The sequence below is a fragment of the Acomys minous genome (genome assembly GCF_964271855.1).
Source record: "Acomys minous genome assembly, chromosome: 16".
NCBI lineage: Eukaryota > Metazoa > Chordata > Mammalia > Rodentia > Muridae > Acomys > Acomys minous.
The window spans coordinates 75,325,845-75,343,179 of NC_140498.1; the positions used below are offsets into that span (position 1 = coordinate 75,325,845).

Consider the following 17,335-nt stretch of genomic DNA (forward strand, 5'->3'; position numbering starts at 1 on the left):
GAGTGCTGTGATGGAAGACACTCGATATTACGCCCAGCCATATATGGGTGGATTTTTAAATGCTTTTGGCAGAGATATTTGGAGGTGGGGGGAAAAGGGTACCCTCACTGCTGTGAAGCAAGGGGACAGGGGACATCTGGGTTCCCACAAGTCTGTGGGTACTCTGCTGCTCAGCTTTGTTATCTCAAGAGAACCAAACAGATAAGACCCTGCATCTTAAGCTTGGTCTCTTTGAAGAGGGGTCTAGATATGTAGTGAACCTCCTGAACCTCTTGCCTCAGCACCCCAGTGCTGGGACTCTTTGTTTGTGTGTATTTTGTTTTGTTTTTTTAAGACAGGGTTTCTCTGTGTAGTCTTGGCTGTCCTGGACTCGCTTTGTAGACCAGGCTGTCCTTGAACTCACAGCGATCCACCTGTCTCTGCCTCCAAAGTGTTGGGATTAAAGGCGTGCGCCACCATGCCCGGCTCAGTGCTGGGACACTTAACAGTGGGCCACCACCCCACTGAGTCCCTGCTTATTTTGAGGGCTGTATCACTGTAGAGCTTTCCCCCTAAGCTATTCTTGCCCCATGCCAACCTCGGGGATGATCCTGGCATCCTAAGAGTAACATTGTTTTCTTGGCTCTGTGCTAAACAGAATTACTCCTTCTCCTTGACCTGACTTTCAGAGGCACAGGAATGAATCCTAGAGCCCTCAAAGCCAACACCCCCCGGTCGTTCCAGGGCTGTACTTACAGACTGGCAGTTGATTGCCTACATGCCCACACCCCTCTGGAAGACCAGGTAGCTGTCACTATAGAATCTCCCCAGACTGGGCTGTGACAAGTCTTGGGCTGCTGTCTCTTCCAGTGTGGGACATCTGCCTAGCCCATTAGTGTCATAATGCCATGGTGTTCTGTCTCTCTTTCTCTTTTTTATAGTGTTAATAAGAGAACTCAGGGTCTCATGCATGTTAGACAAGCATTCTCCCATGGAGGCATGCCCCTAGCCCCTCACTGGGGGATTCTAGGCAGGGGCTCTACCACTGAGCCACACCCCAGCCCCTCACTGGGGGATTCTAGGCAGGTGCTCTACCACTGAGCCATACCCCAGCCCCTAACTAGGGGATTCTAGGCAGGTGCTCTACCACTGAGCCACACCCCAGCCCCTCACTGGGGATTCTAGGCAGGGGCTCTACCACTGAGCCACACCCCAGCCCCTCACTGGGGGATTCTAGGCAGGGGCTCTACCACTGAGCCACACCCCAGCCCTCACTGGGGATTCTAGGCAGGGGCTCTACCACTGAGCCACACCCCAGCCCCTCACTGGGGGGATTCTAGGCAGGTGCTCTACCACTGAGCCACACCCCAGCCCCTCACTGGGGGATTCTAGGCAGGTGCTCTACCACTGAGCCACACCCCAGCCCCTCACTGGGGGATTCTAGGCAGGTGCTATACTACTGAACCACACACCCTCAGCCCCTCCCTGGGCAACCCTTCAGGAAAGAGATCTGCTACCAAGCTGCCACCCCACCCCCAGCTCAGGTTGCCTCATCACTGTGGTAAAATAGTAGAACGGGTTCGGCGGTTCTGGGTGGCCACCGAGGATCAGCACTCGCTACTTACCCAGCTGGCTCTCTGCACCTAGGAAAGGTCTGCAAGAAAAGCAACACCATTACTCACATGAACACAAGCAGAGCGGTCATACACAGTGAACAGTCCACTCCATTTTGCTGCAGTGCTGAGCCTAGAACCCAGGCCTTGGTGCATGCCAGGTGAGTGCTCAACGACTTAGCCATCTCAGCTGTGGCCCCAGACCACAATATATTTTTTTTTTGAGACAGGGTTTTGGTACTTATCCCAGGCTGTTCTTGAGCTCACTGTAACCTAGGTTTGCCTCAGACTTTCAGTGATTCTCCTGCCTTTGTCTCCCAGTATAGGGATTGCAGGCCTGTGCCACCACAGTTGGCTCAAGGCAGCTTATCACTGCATGAACTGTTAGAAGCCAGGGAGCAGATTACCTCTCCTTTTTTTTTTAAAGACAAGGTTTCTCTGTGTAGCCTTGGCTGTCTTGGACTAACTTTGTAGACCAGGCTGTCTTCGAACTCACAGTGATCCACCTGCCTCTGCCTCCCGAGTGCTGGGATTAAAGGGGTGCGCCACCACCGCCCGGCTGAGATTACCTCTTTATAATGAATGAGATCCCTGCTTTGTTCTCCAGAATCCACTTCAGGGCGGCAAGACTGTAATTGTCAGGGTGCTGGAAGGTCAGGCCTTCCGGAAGGCCCTGAACCACCACAGCGGCCTCGTCCTGAAGCATGTGCTCATAGGGCACAGGGACCATGGCTGTTGTCCCCAATGCTTTACCTGGAAGAGGAGACGAGCGATGGTAAATGATCCTCGCAGAAGTGCACACCTGTCAGCTTCACCTAGTGCAACAGACACGGGGCACGTGGCTGGAACATACATACACTAAGAGCACAAATGCTCTCTCTGTTTCCTGAGTGTGGCTGCAACGCCGTCAGCCAGCTTCCTGCTCCCGCTGCCACCTGTTCCCTGCCTGTAGCCATGTTGTCCCTGCTGTAATGGACTCTTTCTCTCCTGTGATGGCTAAGCTTGGTTGTAAACTTGACTGCATCAGGAATCAACTAAAACCCAAAGGGCTGGGCACACCTGTGAAGGATTTTTTAATTGGATGCATTGAGGTGAGATGACCCATCCTAAATCTGGATAATTTGGGGCCAGAAAACCCTCCCCTAAATCTGAGCCATACCTTCAGGTGGCCACCCACATAAAAGGGCATGGAAAAAGGAAGCGTTTGCATTTTGCCTGTTGGCTCTCACTCTTGCTGGCAAGCTCATCGATTCTAATGCTGGGGTATGCCTTCACTGGTGTTAGAACCTACTTCTTTGGGATTCCAATACAGACTGAAGACTAGCTAAGACATCCAGCCCTGTGGACTGAACAACTACCAGATCCTTCATCTTTCAGTCAGGAGACAGTTAGCTGGACCACAGCCTGTAAGCCACTCTAATAAGTCAAATATATATATTCAGTATACACACAAATATATACATATATGGAAGTGTAAGCCAAATAAACCCTTTCCTCCCCAACTTGCTTTTTGGTCATGGTGTTTCATCACAGTAATAGAAACCCAAACTATGGCAATATATTAAAATGTGTGTGTGTGTGTGTGTGTGTGGGTGTGGGTGTGTGTGTGTATGTGTGTGTGTGTGTGTGTGTGTGTGTGTGTGTGTGATCATTCTATCAGTCTGTTTCTCTTTAGAGATTCCTGATTAATACGCCTTTAAAGCAACTGGGTGTCCCAGCACTCAGGAGGCAGAGGTGGGCAGATCGCTGTGAGTTCAAGGCCAACCTAGTCTACAAAAGTAAGTCCAGGTCAGCCAAAGCTTCACAGAGAAACCTTTTTTTTTAAATTATTATACATTTATTTTTTTGTTTTTTTCTGTTTATGAATATATTTTTTCTCCTTTATTAATTTATTCTTGTTACATCTCAATTGTTATCCCATCCCTTGTATCCTCCCATTCTTCCCTCCCTCCCATTTTCCCCTTATTCCCCTCCCCTATGACTGTTCCTGAGGGGGATTACCTCCCCCTGTAAATGTTCATAGGGTATCAAGTCTCTTCTTGGTAACCTGCTGTCCTTCCTCTGAGTGCCACCAGGTCTCCCCCTCCAGGGGATATGGTCAAAGGTGAGGCACCAGAGTATGTGAGAAAGTAATATCCCACTCTCCACTCTACTGTGGAGAGTGTTCTATCCATTGTCTAGATCTGGGTAGGGGTTTAAGGTTTACCGCCTGTATTGTCCTTGGCTGGTGCCTTAGTTTGAGCAGGACCCCTGAGCCCAAATCTGCCTATCATAATGTTCTACTTGTAGGTTTCTAGGAGAAACCTTGTCTTCAAAACAAAACAAAACAAAACAACAGGGTGTGGGGGCTGGAGAGACGGCTCAGCAGTAAAGAGCAGAGGACACGGGTTCAATTCCCAGCACCCACATGAGAGCTCACAACTGTCTATAACTTCAGTTCTAGGGGATCTGACACACTCACACCAATGTATATAAAATAATTTAAGTCGGGCGTAGTGTCAAAAGCTTTTAATCCCAGCACTCAGGAGGCAGAGGCAGACTGATCTCTGTGAGTTCAATGCCAGCCTGGCCTACAATGCCAGGACAGCTAAGGCTACACAGAGAAACACTGTTTCAAAAAAAATAATAAAGTAAATTATTTTTAAAGAACAGGCCAGCCTGGAGAGATGGCTCAGAGGTTAAGAGCACTGGCTGCTCTTCCAGAGGTCCTGAGTACAATTCCCAGCAACCACATGGTGGCTCACAGCCATCTATAATGTGATCTGGCGCCCTCTTCTGGTCTGCAGGTATATGTGCAGACAGAACACTGTATACATAATAAATAAATCTTTAAAAAAAAAATGCCAGGCATGGTGGCTCACACCTTTAATCCCAGCACTCGGGAGGCAGAGGCAGGTGGATCGCTGTGAGTTCGAGGCCAGCCTGGTCTACAAAGTGAGTCCAGGACAGCCAAGGCTACACAGAGAAACCCTGTCTTGAAACCCCCCCCCCAAAAAAACAGGCCAAAGTAAACCCCTTTCTCATTTCTAAAACAAAGGGTGGGGGAGGGGCTGAAGTGATGGTTAAGAGCACTGGTTGTTTCTCCTGAGGACCTGGGTTCAATTTCCAGCACCCACATGGCAGTTCACAACTGTGTGTAATTTCAACTCCAGAAAATCTAACATCCTCTTCTGATCTCTTTAAGCACCAGGCACACATGTATATAGACATGCATGTAGGCAAAACACACATGCACATAAATTTTTTTCAAAAGGCATAAAGTAGCCTTTTCTTCTCTATCCTAAAACATCTATAGGACTCCCAATCAAAGCTGTAAAACTTCAGCTGCTGCTAAAGGTCAGTGCCTTTTGTGCCGGGGATTTGAGTTCAGATCCTCATGCTTGTAAAAGTACTCTTACCACTAAGCCAGCTCCCTAATTCTTTCACTTTTATCTTTGAGAAAGGGAGCCCACGGTGGTCTGAGCTCTATGTTGGTATCCAATTTGCAGTGATCCTCCAGCCTCAGGTTTCCAGTGCTAGAATCACAAGTGTGCTCCATCATAACTAGCTTTCCTGTGACACTTTCCTATATGTATATGTGTGTCATTGTACTTTGTTCAGATTTGTACTCATTACACTTCCCTTTCTCCTACATAGCTATCTGATGGCTTAGAGGTGTTGTGTATGTGTATGTGTGATGTTGGGGATGGAAGTACAACCATCCCCAATGAGGGACTGGGGGCGTGGCTCAGTGGTAGAGCACCTGCCTAGAATCCCCCAGTGAGGGGCTGGGGTGTGGCTCAGTGGTAGAGCACCTGCCTAGAATCCCCCAGTGAGGGGCTGGGGTGTGGCTCAGTGGTAGAGCCCCTGCCTAGAATCCCCCAGTGAGGGGCTGGGGTGTGGCTCAGTGGTAGAGCCCCTGCCTAGAATCCCCCAGTGAGGGGCTGGGGTGTGGCTCAGTGGTAGAGCAGCTGCCTAGAATCCCCCAGTGAGAGGCTGGGGTGTGGCTCAGTGGTAGAGCACCTGCCTAGTATCCCCCAGTGAGGGGCTAGGGTGTGGCTCAGTGGTAGAGCACCTGCCTAGAATCCTCCAGTGAGGGGTTGGGGTGTATCTCAGTGGTAGGGCACCTGCCTAGAATTCATGAGACTCTGGGTTCCCTCCCCAGAACTGTAAAATAAACATATGAATTGATAAATAAATGAGTTCACAGAATCCTAAGACATCAAGCTGATATAATCACACAACTCCTATATGGCTATTTAGAGTACTCTGGGGGCCAGAGAGGTGGTTCAGTGGTGCAAGCATGGTGACCGCATTCAATTGATCTGAACCCACAGTTGAAGAAGAAAACCAACTTCTTGCAAGTTGTTCTGGGACCTCCATGACTGTATGACATGTGGGCACCTCATTCACACACATCACACAATACACACACACACACACACACACACACACACACACTCACATACACACAAGCACAAGCACATATCACATCACACACAGAAGCAGAAACACATACACGCACACACCCCACATAGCACATCACATGTACTACACACTCACAACCACATAGCACATCATACAGACAGACAGACAGACAGACAGACAGACAGACACACACACACACACACACACACACACACACACACACGGGCCGCCCATGCCCCACAGAGACGTACGGTAACAAAAGCAGAAATGGTCGTCCACTGCTTTCCTGAGCAGCTGGGCTTCTCCGGGGCAGATCTGGGTCCCATTTTCCGGACACAGGGGTTTCTCTTCAGTCAGCCCTTCCTGTTGGCCTGCAACACAGGAGGAGCACAGGTCAGGGCAAGCATTCGTTCTGTTTCCTCCCATCTGTATTTCTGGTATTAAAAGGAAAAGGAAGAAAAAAGGGAACAATCATAGAATGACCCTTTTACAGAAAAAGGGTGTTTTCGTTTGTTTTTCTAAGGATGGAGGCCTGGGCTTCACACATGCCAGGTGATCACTCTATCAACGAAGCTGTATCCCCACCCCAAAGAATAGAGTTGGTTTCTTTTAAGATTTTGAAGGCTGGAGAGATGGCTCAGAGGTTAAGAGCACTGTGTGCTCTTCCAGAGGTCCTGAGTTCAATTCCTGGCAAGCACATGGTGGCTCACAACCATCTATAATGGGATCTGGTGCCCTCTTCTGGTCTGCAGGTGTACATGCAGAAAGGGCACTCATGTACATAAAATAAATATGTAAGTAAAAAGATTTGTCTTTTAAAAAAAGGATTCATTTTTATGTGTACGTGTGTGTCTGTACACCACATGGGTGTAAATGCCCTTGGAGGCCGAAGGGAGCAACAGATCCCTTGGTGCTAGAGTTACCAGTGGTCCTTAACTACTAGATGTGGCTGCTAGGAGCCAAATGTGGGTCCCTGTAGGCACAGCAAGCCCTCCATCTCTCCAGCCCTGACAGGAGAGCAGGTGATGTGGTAAATTAGATGGAGTGTGGTGAGCACCCCCAAAATAGAGATACTGCTTCCCATGTGCCAGAGTGAGCGCTGACTAGTGACCCCAGGGCTTGGGGGTCTGAGGGAGGAGGGTGAGCGCTCACTGGTGACCCCAGGGCTTGGGGGTCTGAGGGAGGAAGGCCACCACAAGGACAACTCAGACTACATTCTCTAAACAATGACAAGGAGGTAATCTTCAAATCAACAACTAAATCCCACACTACCCCAAGAAATTAGAGCCAAGTCAGGTGTGGTGCCAGCGCACGCCTTTAATACCAACACTTGGGAGGCAGAGGTAGGCAGATCTCTGTGAGTTCGAGGCCAGCCTGGTCTACAGAGTGAGTTCCAGGACAGCCAAGGCCACACATAGAAACCCTGTCTCGGAGGAAAAAAAAAAAAAAGAAAGAAATATGAGGATAAAAGTAGTGCTACGGTTCAACGGTGGATTATTTACCTAGCAATGTGTGAGGCCCTAAACTTAATCCCCTATATTAAAAAACCCAACCAACCAAAGGGACAGACAGACAGCACCAGGGATGACACTGTACAATGCTGGCCACCTACAGTGTTGTGCAAAGTCTTTCTGAAAGTCCTGTCTGGCGTTGACGAAGGCACAGCCTCGCTCCGTCCCCACCACGTACACCTCTGTCTCGTACACGGCGATGCAGGCCACCTCAGCCTTGGACTTGGCCAGCTCTTTACACTGAAACAGAAATGCAAACAGCCCTTACTCAGGCCCCCTCTTTTCCCTACCTCCCCAAGTTCTGGGGTTTACCGGTGTGTACCACCATGCCTGCACTGAAGGATACCCCCATACTGACAGAGGGGGTGTGTACATAAGGAGCGCACTGACGCGCGTCACCATCCTTTAGTTCAACAACGACCTGAGGTACTGGCAGAACCACAGCGTCTCACCATGGACTCCAGGGCAGACAGGAGGAACGTCATCACCATCCTGCTGTCTGAGGGCTCGTCTCCAATGGGCAGGGTGGACACTGCTACCTGGGCCATTGCTCCTGTATAGGAGAAACAAGGAAGAGAGTGTCGGGAACCCTCGGTGTTCTTGTGATCACGTGACTACAGCTCTGTGGGTGTGAAGCAACGGTCCATTATGGTTTAAGGCTAGGATGTCCAGGCTAGTGCAGGATGGAGATGCCAGAAGCTTTGGGAGGCGAGATACTCTGAGGACACTGAAGGCATGACATAGTCCTCGTATGATACCCAAAGCCTACCTAGCCTGCTGCTCCCACAGCAGGGAAGCAAGGTGCACCGTGGGAGCATTGCGTGGTTGAGGTTGGTCCCTTTGTGGCAGGCCAGGGAAGTCTACACAGAAGAGCGCTGTTTCTTTTTTATTTATTTATTGATTTTTGGTTTTTTTGAGACAGGGTCTCTCTGTGTAGCCTTGGCTGTCCTGTACTCCCTTTGTAGACCAGGCTGGCCTCGAACTCACAGCGATTCACTTGCCTCTGCCTCCCGAGTGCTGGGATTAAAGGTGTACACCACTACGCCCAGCATTACTTTTTTTAAAGACAGAGTCTCATAATATAGGCCCTGGCTGGCCTGGACCTCGATCTACACAGCAAGAAAGGAGGCCTCAAATTCATACAGACCTACCTGTTTCTGCTTCCTGAGTGTCGGGATTCAAGGACTGTGCCACCAGACCTGACTGTCTTATTTGCGAAAGGGCCTATGTAACATGCCCTGCTGACACTGAAGTGTGTAGCCAAGGAGACTTTGAATTCCTGACCCTCCTGATTCCATTTTCCAAGTGCTGAGAAACCAGACACATGCCACCATGCTTGGCTTACAACACTGGACTTTGACGGAAAGAGATGACAGGCAGAGCGAGAGGGGCTGATCTTAAGGTGTTACCAGTTGGCATCAATGCTGCATCAAGCAGTAATTAACAATCAACTGTTGGTTTTGCTTTATTTACATCCTGTATATAACCAACAACACAGGAGTCAGGAAAGCCTTTCTTTTTTTCTTTGTTTTCTTCTTTTTAAATATATTTTATTAATTTATTCATATTACATCTCAATTGTTATCCCTTGTATCCTCCCATTCCTCCCTCCCTCCCATTTCCCCTTTACTCCCCTCCCCTATGACTGTGACTGAGGGGGATCTCCTCCCCCTGGATATGTTCATAGGGTATCAAGTCTCTTCTTGGTAACCTGTTATCCTTCCTCTGAGTGCCACCAGGCCTCCCCATCCAGGGGACGTGGTCAAATATGGGGCACCAGAGTTCGTGTGAAAGTCAGACCCCACTCTCCACTCAACTGTGAAGAATATCCTGTCCATTGGCTAGATCTGGGTAGGGGTTCTTTTTGGTTTTTCAAAACAGGGTTTCTCTGTGTAACAGCTCTGGCTGCTCTGGAACTCGCTCTGTAGACCAGGCTGGCCTCGAACTCACAGAGATCCACCTGCCTCTGCCTCCCAAGTGCTGGATCAAAGGTGTGAGGCACCAAGCCTGGCTACACAATAAATTTGTATTGGACCACATCTCCACCCTTCAGTTCAGCCCAGTGTTCTCAACCATCCTAATGCTGCACCCCTTTAATACCGTTCCTTATGTTTTGGTGAGCCCCGACCATAAAACTATCTTACTGCACTCTGTAACTGTCATTTTGTTACTGTTATGAACTGTAACATAAGTACCTGGTATGCAGGACAGCTGATAAGTGGACCCCAAAGGGGTTGTGACCCACAGTTTAAGCACCACTAACCCACTAAACTGTGCCTGCCTCTGGATGCCTTCTTGCAATGCAAGGGCCTCATGTTTATGAGGGACACCAAGAAAGACTCCATGTGAACTGCAGTTGGCCTAAGGTATTGCATGTTCAGCCAGAAGCTGGCACGTTATTTTATGGTCTCTGATCATGTAGAAATGAGATTGGACAGATCAGAGAAGCCACATTCCTTTGCTTTATCTTTATTGCCTTTTAATAGCTGCTTATTGTCACCTCTCTATCTGGCCTACTATCTTTATGACCACTAGATAAAATTTTTGGAGCTTGAATAAAGCCCTTCCAGCCCTCTGTCTCTACCAACTCTCTAGCTAAAACTGGGTATGATGACACGGGGCTGTGGTGGTGCACTCCTGTAACCCCAGCACTCAGGAGGCAGAGGCAGGTGATCTCTGTGAGTTCAAGGCCAGCCTGGTCTATTGAGTGAGTTTCTAGACAGCCACGCTACACAGAGAAACCCTGACTTGAAAAACTAAAATAAAGTAGGCATGGTGGTGCACACTTTTAATCCCAGTACTGGGAGGGCAGAGGTAGGTGGATCGCTGTGAGTTCGAGGCCAGCCTAGTATACAAAATGAGTCCAGGCTAGCCAAGGCTACATAGAGAAACCTTGTCTCAGAAAAAAACAACAACAACAACAACAAGAAAATACACAGATAGGTAGGTAGGTAGATGGATGGATGGATGGATGAATGGATACATAAAAATAAATCTATCTAAAATACAAAACATAAGTGTGGTGCTGTAGCTTACAGTTCTGGGCTCAATCCCAAGTATAAACAAACACAAATAAAATAAGATACCCACAAAGCTTGACCCAGCAATTCTATTCTTTAGTAAACACCCACAAGAATCTAAAAATAAATACCCATACCCAACACACAGAATTAAACACTGTGGCATCATTCACAACAGACAAAACATGGTTTATTTATTCATTCTTCTATTTTAAAAAGATTATTTAGTTATATGTGTATATTTATGTGTGTGTGCCTGTGTGTATGTATACATGTGTATGCACATGCACTCATGTGCATAGGTGAGTGTGTAGGCCACAAAAGAACTTTAGATCCCTTGGATCTGGAGTTAAAAGGAGTTGTGAGCTTCTTGATATAGGTTCTCAGAATTATACTTTCGTCCTCTACAAGCGTCCTTAATGCTGAGCCAGCACCTCCACTGCTTGGCATAAACAAGTAAGTCTTGTTTAATTGGGTCTGTTGAAGACAATTAACTGTATAAAATATATGGTAAAAAAAAAATGACCTCGTTTGAAAACAACTACAAGGACCGAAGGAGAACACGGGACTGCAATAAGCAGAGTTACAGAATATACTAGAGAGGCCAGCTCCCTGGAACATATGGAGTCAAATTCTTTTTTTTTTTTCTTTTGGCTTTTCGAGACAGGGTCTCTGTGTAGCCCTGGCTGTCCTGGACTTGCTTTGTAGAGCAGGCTGGCCTCGAACTCACAGAGATCCACTTGCCTCTGCCTCCCAAGTGCTGGGATTTTTTTTTTTTTTTTTTTTTTTTGGTTTTTCGAGACAGGGTCTCTGTGCAGCCTTGGCTGTCCTGGACTCACTTTGTAGACCAGGCTGGCCTTGAACTCACAATGATCCGCCTGCCTCTGCCTCCTGAGTGCTGGGATTAAAGGCGTGCGCCACTACGCCCGGCTTTTTTTTTTTTTAATATTTATTTATTATATGTATGAGTTCTTTATCTGCATGCACACTTCCAGGCCAGAAGAGGGCACCAGATCTCATTATAGATGGTTGTGAGCCACCATGTGGTTGCTGGGAATTGAACTCAGGACCTCTGGAAGAGCGGACAGTGCTCTTAGCCGCTGAGCGATCTCTCCAGCCCTTTTTTTTTTCCTTCTTTTTAATTGTTTTGTTTTTCAAGACAGGGATTGTCTGTGTGGCCCTGGCTGTGCTGGAGCTCCCTCTGGAGACCAGGCTGGCCTCAAAATCTGCCTGGCTCTGCCTCCTGAGTGCTGGAATTAAATCAGCTTTTGAATTTTGAGATAAGGTCTCACCATACTACGTTTGAAGTATAAACTCTTACTCGAAATCCCCTGCCTCAGCATCCTCCGGGCTGAAGTGACTGACACGCTTGAGTTACACTTGAATTATATTTGTCATTTTATTCTTTTTTTTTTTTTTTCGAGACAGGGTCTCTCTGTGTAGCCTTGGCTGTCCTGGACTCGCTGTGTAGACCAGGGTGGCCTCGAACTCACAGTGATCCTCCTGCCTCTGCCTTCTGAGTGCTGGGATTAAAGACATGCACCACCACGCCCGGTGTTTATTCTATGTTTTTATTTCACTTTAGGGAGGGTTTTTTTTTTCTGACTTGCATTATATTTTGAAGGGTGAATATTCCTGTATCTTAATGAAGCTATTATAATTTATTCAGAGACAACTCTCACTGTATAGATCAGCAGGCCTGGAACTTGCTATATATAGATTATCCTTGAACTCAGAGAGATCCACCTGAATGCATGTACTACCGCTGCCGGCTCATTTCTGGTTCTTTATTCTGAGTACACGCTAGAATAATGTTTTGGGTGCAATAGGTTAAGTACATTACTAAAGTAAACTTCACTTAAAACTTTTTTTTTGGTTGCTGTACTAAATGTTATGGTCATAGGCCACCTTGTACTCTCAACCAGACCACAAGCCACATTTTGGAGCCTGGGTCCTTTCCTCCGCTTTCTTTATACACATAAGACCATGGCCACTAAGAGCCCAGACCGGCCCCCCAAATCCTGGGGCCAACAGGCAGGGAGCGACATCAAAGGCGGAGCCAGAGCTCCGTTACTAGGCAACCGCGGTGGCCCCGCCTCCTCCCTCAACCAACTAAACGTTTCCATACACAGGTACGTCAGGTGGCGGGTGACCTCAGCGCGTAGTCTTTTCCCGCCTCCTCGTTCCCGTCACAGCCAATCAAAGAAGAGGTCCTGGTGCGCGCCGAGCGTGCGCCGGTCGCCTAGCGGCGCGTCGTCCCTTTCCCCGCCCCACCCCCCACTCTTCAGGGCCTGCTCGCGGAACGGAAAATGGGGTTCGGAGCCGGCGTTCGAGCGCCTGAAGGTTCCGCCACGCGCCCCGAGAGTCGTCTCATCCCCGGGGGACTTCCGGAAGCGGAAGTTGTGAGGGAAGCAGCGGCGGGATACGCACCTGAGGGCCCTCCGGTGTGCGGGCCGCGCCACCGGGGGTCTGAAGCCTGGGCTGCGCGTGCGCGGCGGCCCTGGGCAGGCGGCGGGAGCGCGCGGGGCGAGGGAGCGTGGGCCGAGGGTGCCTCCTCCCCACCAGGCTCCTTACGCCCCCTTTCTTTTTCTTTTTTTTTTTTTATTAGGGTTTTTTTTCCCTTTTCTTTTTTTCTTTTTTCTTTTTGCCCTTTATGTTTGCTTCCCGGAAGGTCTTCTTCCCGCCTGTGTCCGAGGCACCCCCCCAGTGGGTACGGCCACTTCCGGTGCTCTGCAGCATGGCTTCCGCGAGGCTGCCAACTGGGGTGCGTGGCGCGCGTGTCCCCCCGCGCCGCCCCGCCATGTGCAAGGCCAGAAGAGGCCACAGTATCCCTCTGCACTCGGAGTTACAGTTGGTTGGGAGGTTTTTATTATTCTGTGTGGATGCTGAAAACTGATCTTGTGTCCCCAGCAAAAGCCGCAAGAGTTCTTAACCACTGAGCCATCTCTCTAGGTCCAGTTTACGAGGGCTTCCGTTTCATTGCTTTAAGTTTTATTTGAAAAGGGGCTGGAGAGGTGGCTGAGTTGGTAGTGCGCTTTCAGAAGACCAGAGTTGGATTCCCAGCATCCCTGTCAAGCAGGTCACAAATGCCTGTAACTCCCACCTCCAAAGGGTCTAAAGCCTCTGGCCTCTGTAGGCACCCATGCTCACTTAAAAAAAAAAGAAAAGAAATACTAAAATACTTTTAAAGATGTTGTTTCTTGTTGTGGTGGTACGGGACTTTAATCCCAGCTTTTACAAGGCAGAAATAGGCAAATCTCCCGTTGAGTTTGAGGCCAGCTTAGTGTACATCTACGTAGAGAGTTTCAGGCTGGCCACAGCTACATCGTGAGATCAATCTTGTTTCAAAATAAAATGAGAAATAACGCTCCGCTCATACCAGGAAAGGTGCAGCCTCCAGAGTTCACATTTGCTGATGTTCTTGAGCTGGCTCCAAGGAATTCTTCCCTTTCAGGTCATAAGTGGGTCACCCGTTGCTAGATGCTGTGATCATCTGCAAATCACCTGCAAATCACTTGCTCTCTAGTCTTGTCAAAATCAATTAGAGAAACTGTAAAATTGTAAAATACAAGATGCTTGTTCGCTTGTCCAGCCTCGCTCACCTCTCCCAGTTCTCGTTATTTCTAACTTAAAAAGTTCCACCCTAGTTCCCAGAATAGTTACATGTAAGTTTCTGTATATCAGATGTCCCCATTCGGCTTTCAGTAACCGCTCTAGAGACCCACACCCAAGCCCCCACAAAGAGCTTCCCAATGCCAGATGTCCTAATGTCCATATGGTCTAACTTGATAAGTAACCCCACCTGCTTTGTGGTTTTAGCCTTTAAAACTAGCCTGTAACAGCTACTTGGGGGTCTTTCACCTCCCGAGTGCTGAGGGACCCTCACACATCGACAATTGGGACTTCTGATGTGTCAGTAATAAATGTTACCTCTACCTCTCAGCTGGTGTGACTTGAGTGGTCTCTCGCGGCGACCCCCCACTTCCAGAATTGGACTTTAGGGTCCAACAAATTCACTCACCCTTGCAGCATGTGGCCTTCTAGGACACAGTCCTTGGTACCACTTGCTCCCAATCAGGTCCCACACCCCACACCCCAATGCTGTAACATTCCTACTTTCTGTCTGGAATCTCTTTGCTGCCTGCCGTCAGGCCTCAACTCGTTTTACCTAGTTTCAGGGTTGTTAAATAATATTTACGTGGGCTGGAGAGATGGCTCAGAGGTTAAGAGCACTGACTGCACTTCCAGAAGCCCTGAGTTCAATTCCAGCAACCACATGGTGGCTCACAACCATCTAGAATGTGATCTGATACTCTGAAAGCCTGAAAGTGTACACGCAGGCAGAGCACTGTATACATACTAAGTCTTTTAGAAAATTACAACATTTATGTGCTGAGTGGTAGTGCCATAGGCCTGTAATCTCAGCACTCGGGAGGCAGAGGCAGGGGGAATCTCTTGAGTTCAAGGGCAGCCTGGTCTACAAAATGAGTCCAGGACAGCCAGGGCTACACAGAAAAACTGTTTCAAAAACAACAACAAACCAAAACACACAACATTTACATGATTTTCTGTCTTCAGTCTAGACCATTGCGCGGAACTTGAGACCTGTGTAACCAGCTCCCTGTTTTGAAATCTCCACGTGGGAAATGATCAGCCTCACTGGGGCCACGTGGCCCACCCTCGTCTCCTCTTCCTCCCCATCTCAGTGTCAGGTTCCAGCGCATGGTACCCCAGAGGCTGAGGCAGGACATCCTGGCAGTGGACCATGTGCTGGAGGACCTCCTTCATTTCCTGGTAGTCAGGGAGGGAGGGAAAAGAGGTGGGGGACAGAGAAAATAGAGGCCGACTTAAGGGTGCAGCATCAGTGGCCCACTTCCCCCTGGGACTTCCGGAACACCCCAAATAGAGTCATCAGCTGGGGGCCAAGTTTGCAAGACATGAACATTTGGGGAGGACACTTCACCCCAGACCATAAGAGCTGGCATTCATTCGTTCATTCTTTTCTTTTTGAGTCAGGGGTCTCTCTACTTAACCTTGGCTGTCCTGGAATTCACAGTATAAAGCAGGCTGGCCTGGAAGTCTTAGTGATCCACCTGCCTCTGCCTTCCTGAGTGCTGGGGTTACAGGTGTGTGCCACCACGCTTGGCTTCCTAATTTATTAAAAAGAAAAGAAAGCCAGGCATGGTAGCGCACGCCTTTAATCCCAGCACTTGGGAGGCAGAGGCAGGCGGGTTGCTGTGAGTTCGAGGCCAGCCTGGTCTACAAAGTGAGTCTAGGCCAGCCAAGTCCACATATAGAAACCGTGTCTCAGAGAAAAACCAACATAAAAGAAAAAAGCCAGGTGGTGGTAGCACTTGAGAGGCAGAAGCAGGTGGATCTGTTGAGTTCCAGCCAGCGTGGTCTACAGAGGGAGTTCTAGGACAGCCAGGGCTACACAGAGAAACCCTGTCTTGAAACAAATAAAAATTTAAAAAAGGAAGGAAGCCGGCACAAGTGGATGGTGCTATCTGGACTTCATGTACACATTTGTGTCGGGGGATGGTCTGATGTATTTTAGTGCTAATTACTGTTTACTGTCTCTGTGACCAACTTTTTTTTTTTTTTTTTTTTGGTTTTTTGGTTTTTTGAGACAGGGTTTCTCTGTGTAGCCTTGGCTGTCCTGGACTCACTTTGTAGACCAGGCTGGCCTCGAACTCACAGCGATCCGCCTGCCTCTGCCTCCCGAGTGCTGGGATTAAAGGCGTGCGCCACCACGCCCGGCTCAACCTTTTACTTAATAAAAAGCTATTTCACCTGGGCAGGGAAGCGAAAGATAGGTGGGGCTAAGGGAGAGGAATTCTGGGAAGAAAAAGAAAGACCACCATGAGGAGAAAGGAGAGAGACCTGAAAAGAGGAGAGGGAGGCCGCCATGGGTTAGCTGGAGGAGAAGCACATGGCCAACGGCGTGGATGGAGAATCTGGCCCAGATGAAGAACATTAACAAGTATATGGGATTATAGATGGGAGGTAGCCTGATAGAAGTTACTGGAAGCAGATGGCTTGGGACTCAGGCAGGGATCCCATGCTGAGGCCCTACTATGGGAGGTAGTTTAGAGGATTGATATCTTCCCTGCCCCAGGTTAACTAAGGCTACCTTAAAATATAACAAGTGTCTGTGTCTTAATTGAGCCTAGCCGGTCCTACAGATAATACAGTTCATTTTTAAAAAGCAATCCATTTGCACACACCTCCTAAAATTTAAAAAGAAAACCAAAAACTTGAGAGGCAGTAGCGGGCAGATCTCTTTGAATTCAAGGCCAGCCTGATTTATGTAGCAAGTTTCAGGCCAGCCAGAGCTGCATAATGGACACTCTGTCTCTAGTAAATAAACTACAATCTGCAATTAAAAAAAAAAAAAGGAGCCAGGTGTGGTGGCACAGGCCTTTAATCCTAGCACTCCAGAGGCAGAGGCAGGTAGTTCACTGTGAGTTTCAGATTAGCTTGGTCTACAAAGCAAGTCTAGGACAGCCAAGGCTACACAGAGAAACCCTGTCTGGAAAAACCAAGCTGGCATGGTGGCTCATGCCTTTAATCCCAGCACTCAGGAGGCAGAGGCAGGCAGATCTCTGTGAGTTCGAGGCCAGCTTGGTCTACAAAGTGAATCTAGGACAGCCAAGGCTACTGTCTTGGAAAAAAAAAATAACAAAACAAACCAAACAAACAAAAATGTATTAGGGCCTGGAAAGATGGCTCAGCAGTTAAGAGCTTTGGCTGTTTGTCCAAAGAACCAGGGTTCAATTTCCCAGCCCCCATGTAGCAGCTCACA

At 48.5% G+C, this 17,335-nt stretch overlaps 1 protein-coding gene across 4 annotated transcripts in view; it reads right to left on the reverse strand.

The window, feature by feature from the left end:
- The window catches only part of LOC311587123 (general transcription factor II-I repeat domain-containing protein 2), a 33,226-nt gene extending 18,609 nt beyond the window's left edge, over positions 1-14,617 (reverse strand). For 3 of the 4 annotated variants that reach the window (XM_084763629.1, XM_084763630.1, XM_084763627.1), the window contains exons 1-6: positions 12,961-14,461; positions 7,963-8,063; positions 7,612-7,750; positions 6,251-6,370; positions 2,162-2,345; positions 1,605-1,633 (exon numbers count right to left, since the gene is read on the reverse strand). In XM_084763629.1, coding sequence (XP_084619755.1) covers positions 1,605-1,633; positions 2,162-2,345; positions 6,251-6,370; positions 7,612-7,750; positions 7,963-8,058 — 568 coding nt within the window. In that variant the 5' untranslated portion in view covers positions 8,059-8,063; positions 12,961-14,461. Of the gene's footprint in view, positions 1-1,604; positions 1,634-2,161; positions 2,346-6,250; positions 6,371-7,611; positions 7,751-7,962; positions 8,064-12,960; positions 14,462-14,551 lie in introns of those variants that run through there. The other variant, XM_084763628.1, reaches the window with a different exon arrangement.
- Positions 14,618-17,335: the final 2,718 nt, after the last annotated feature.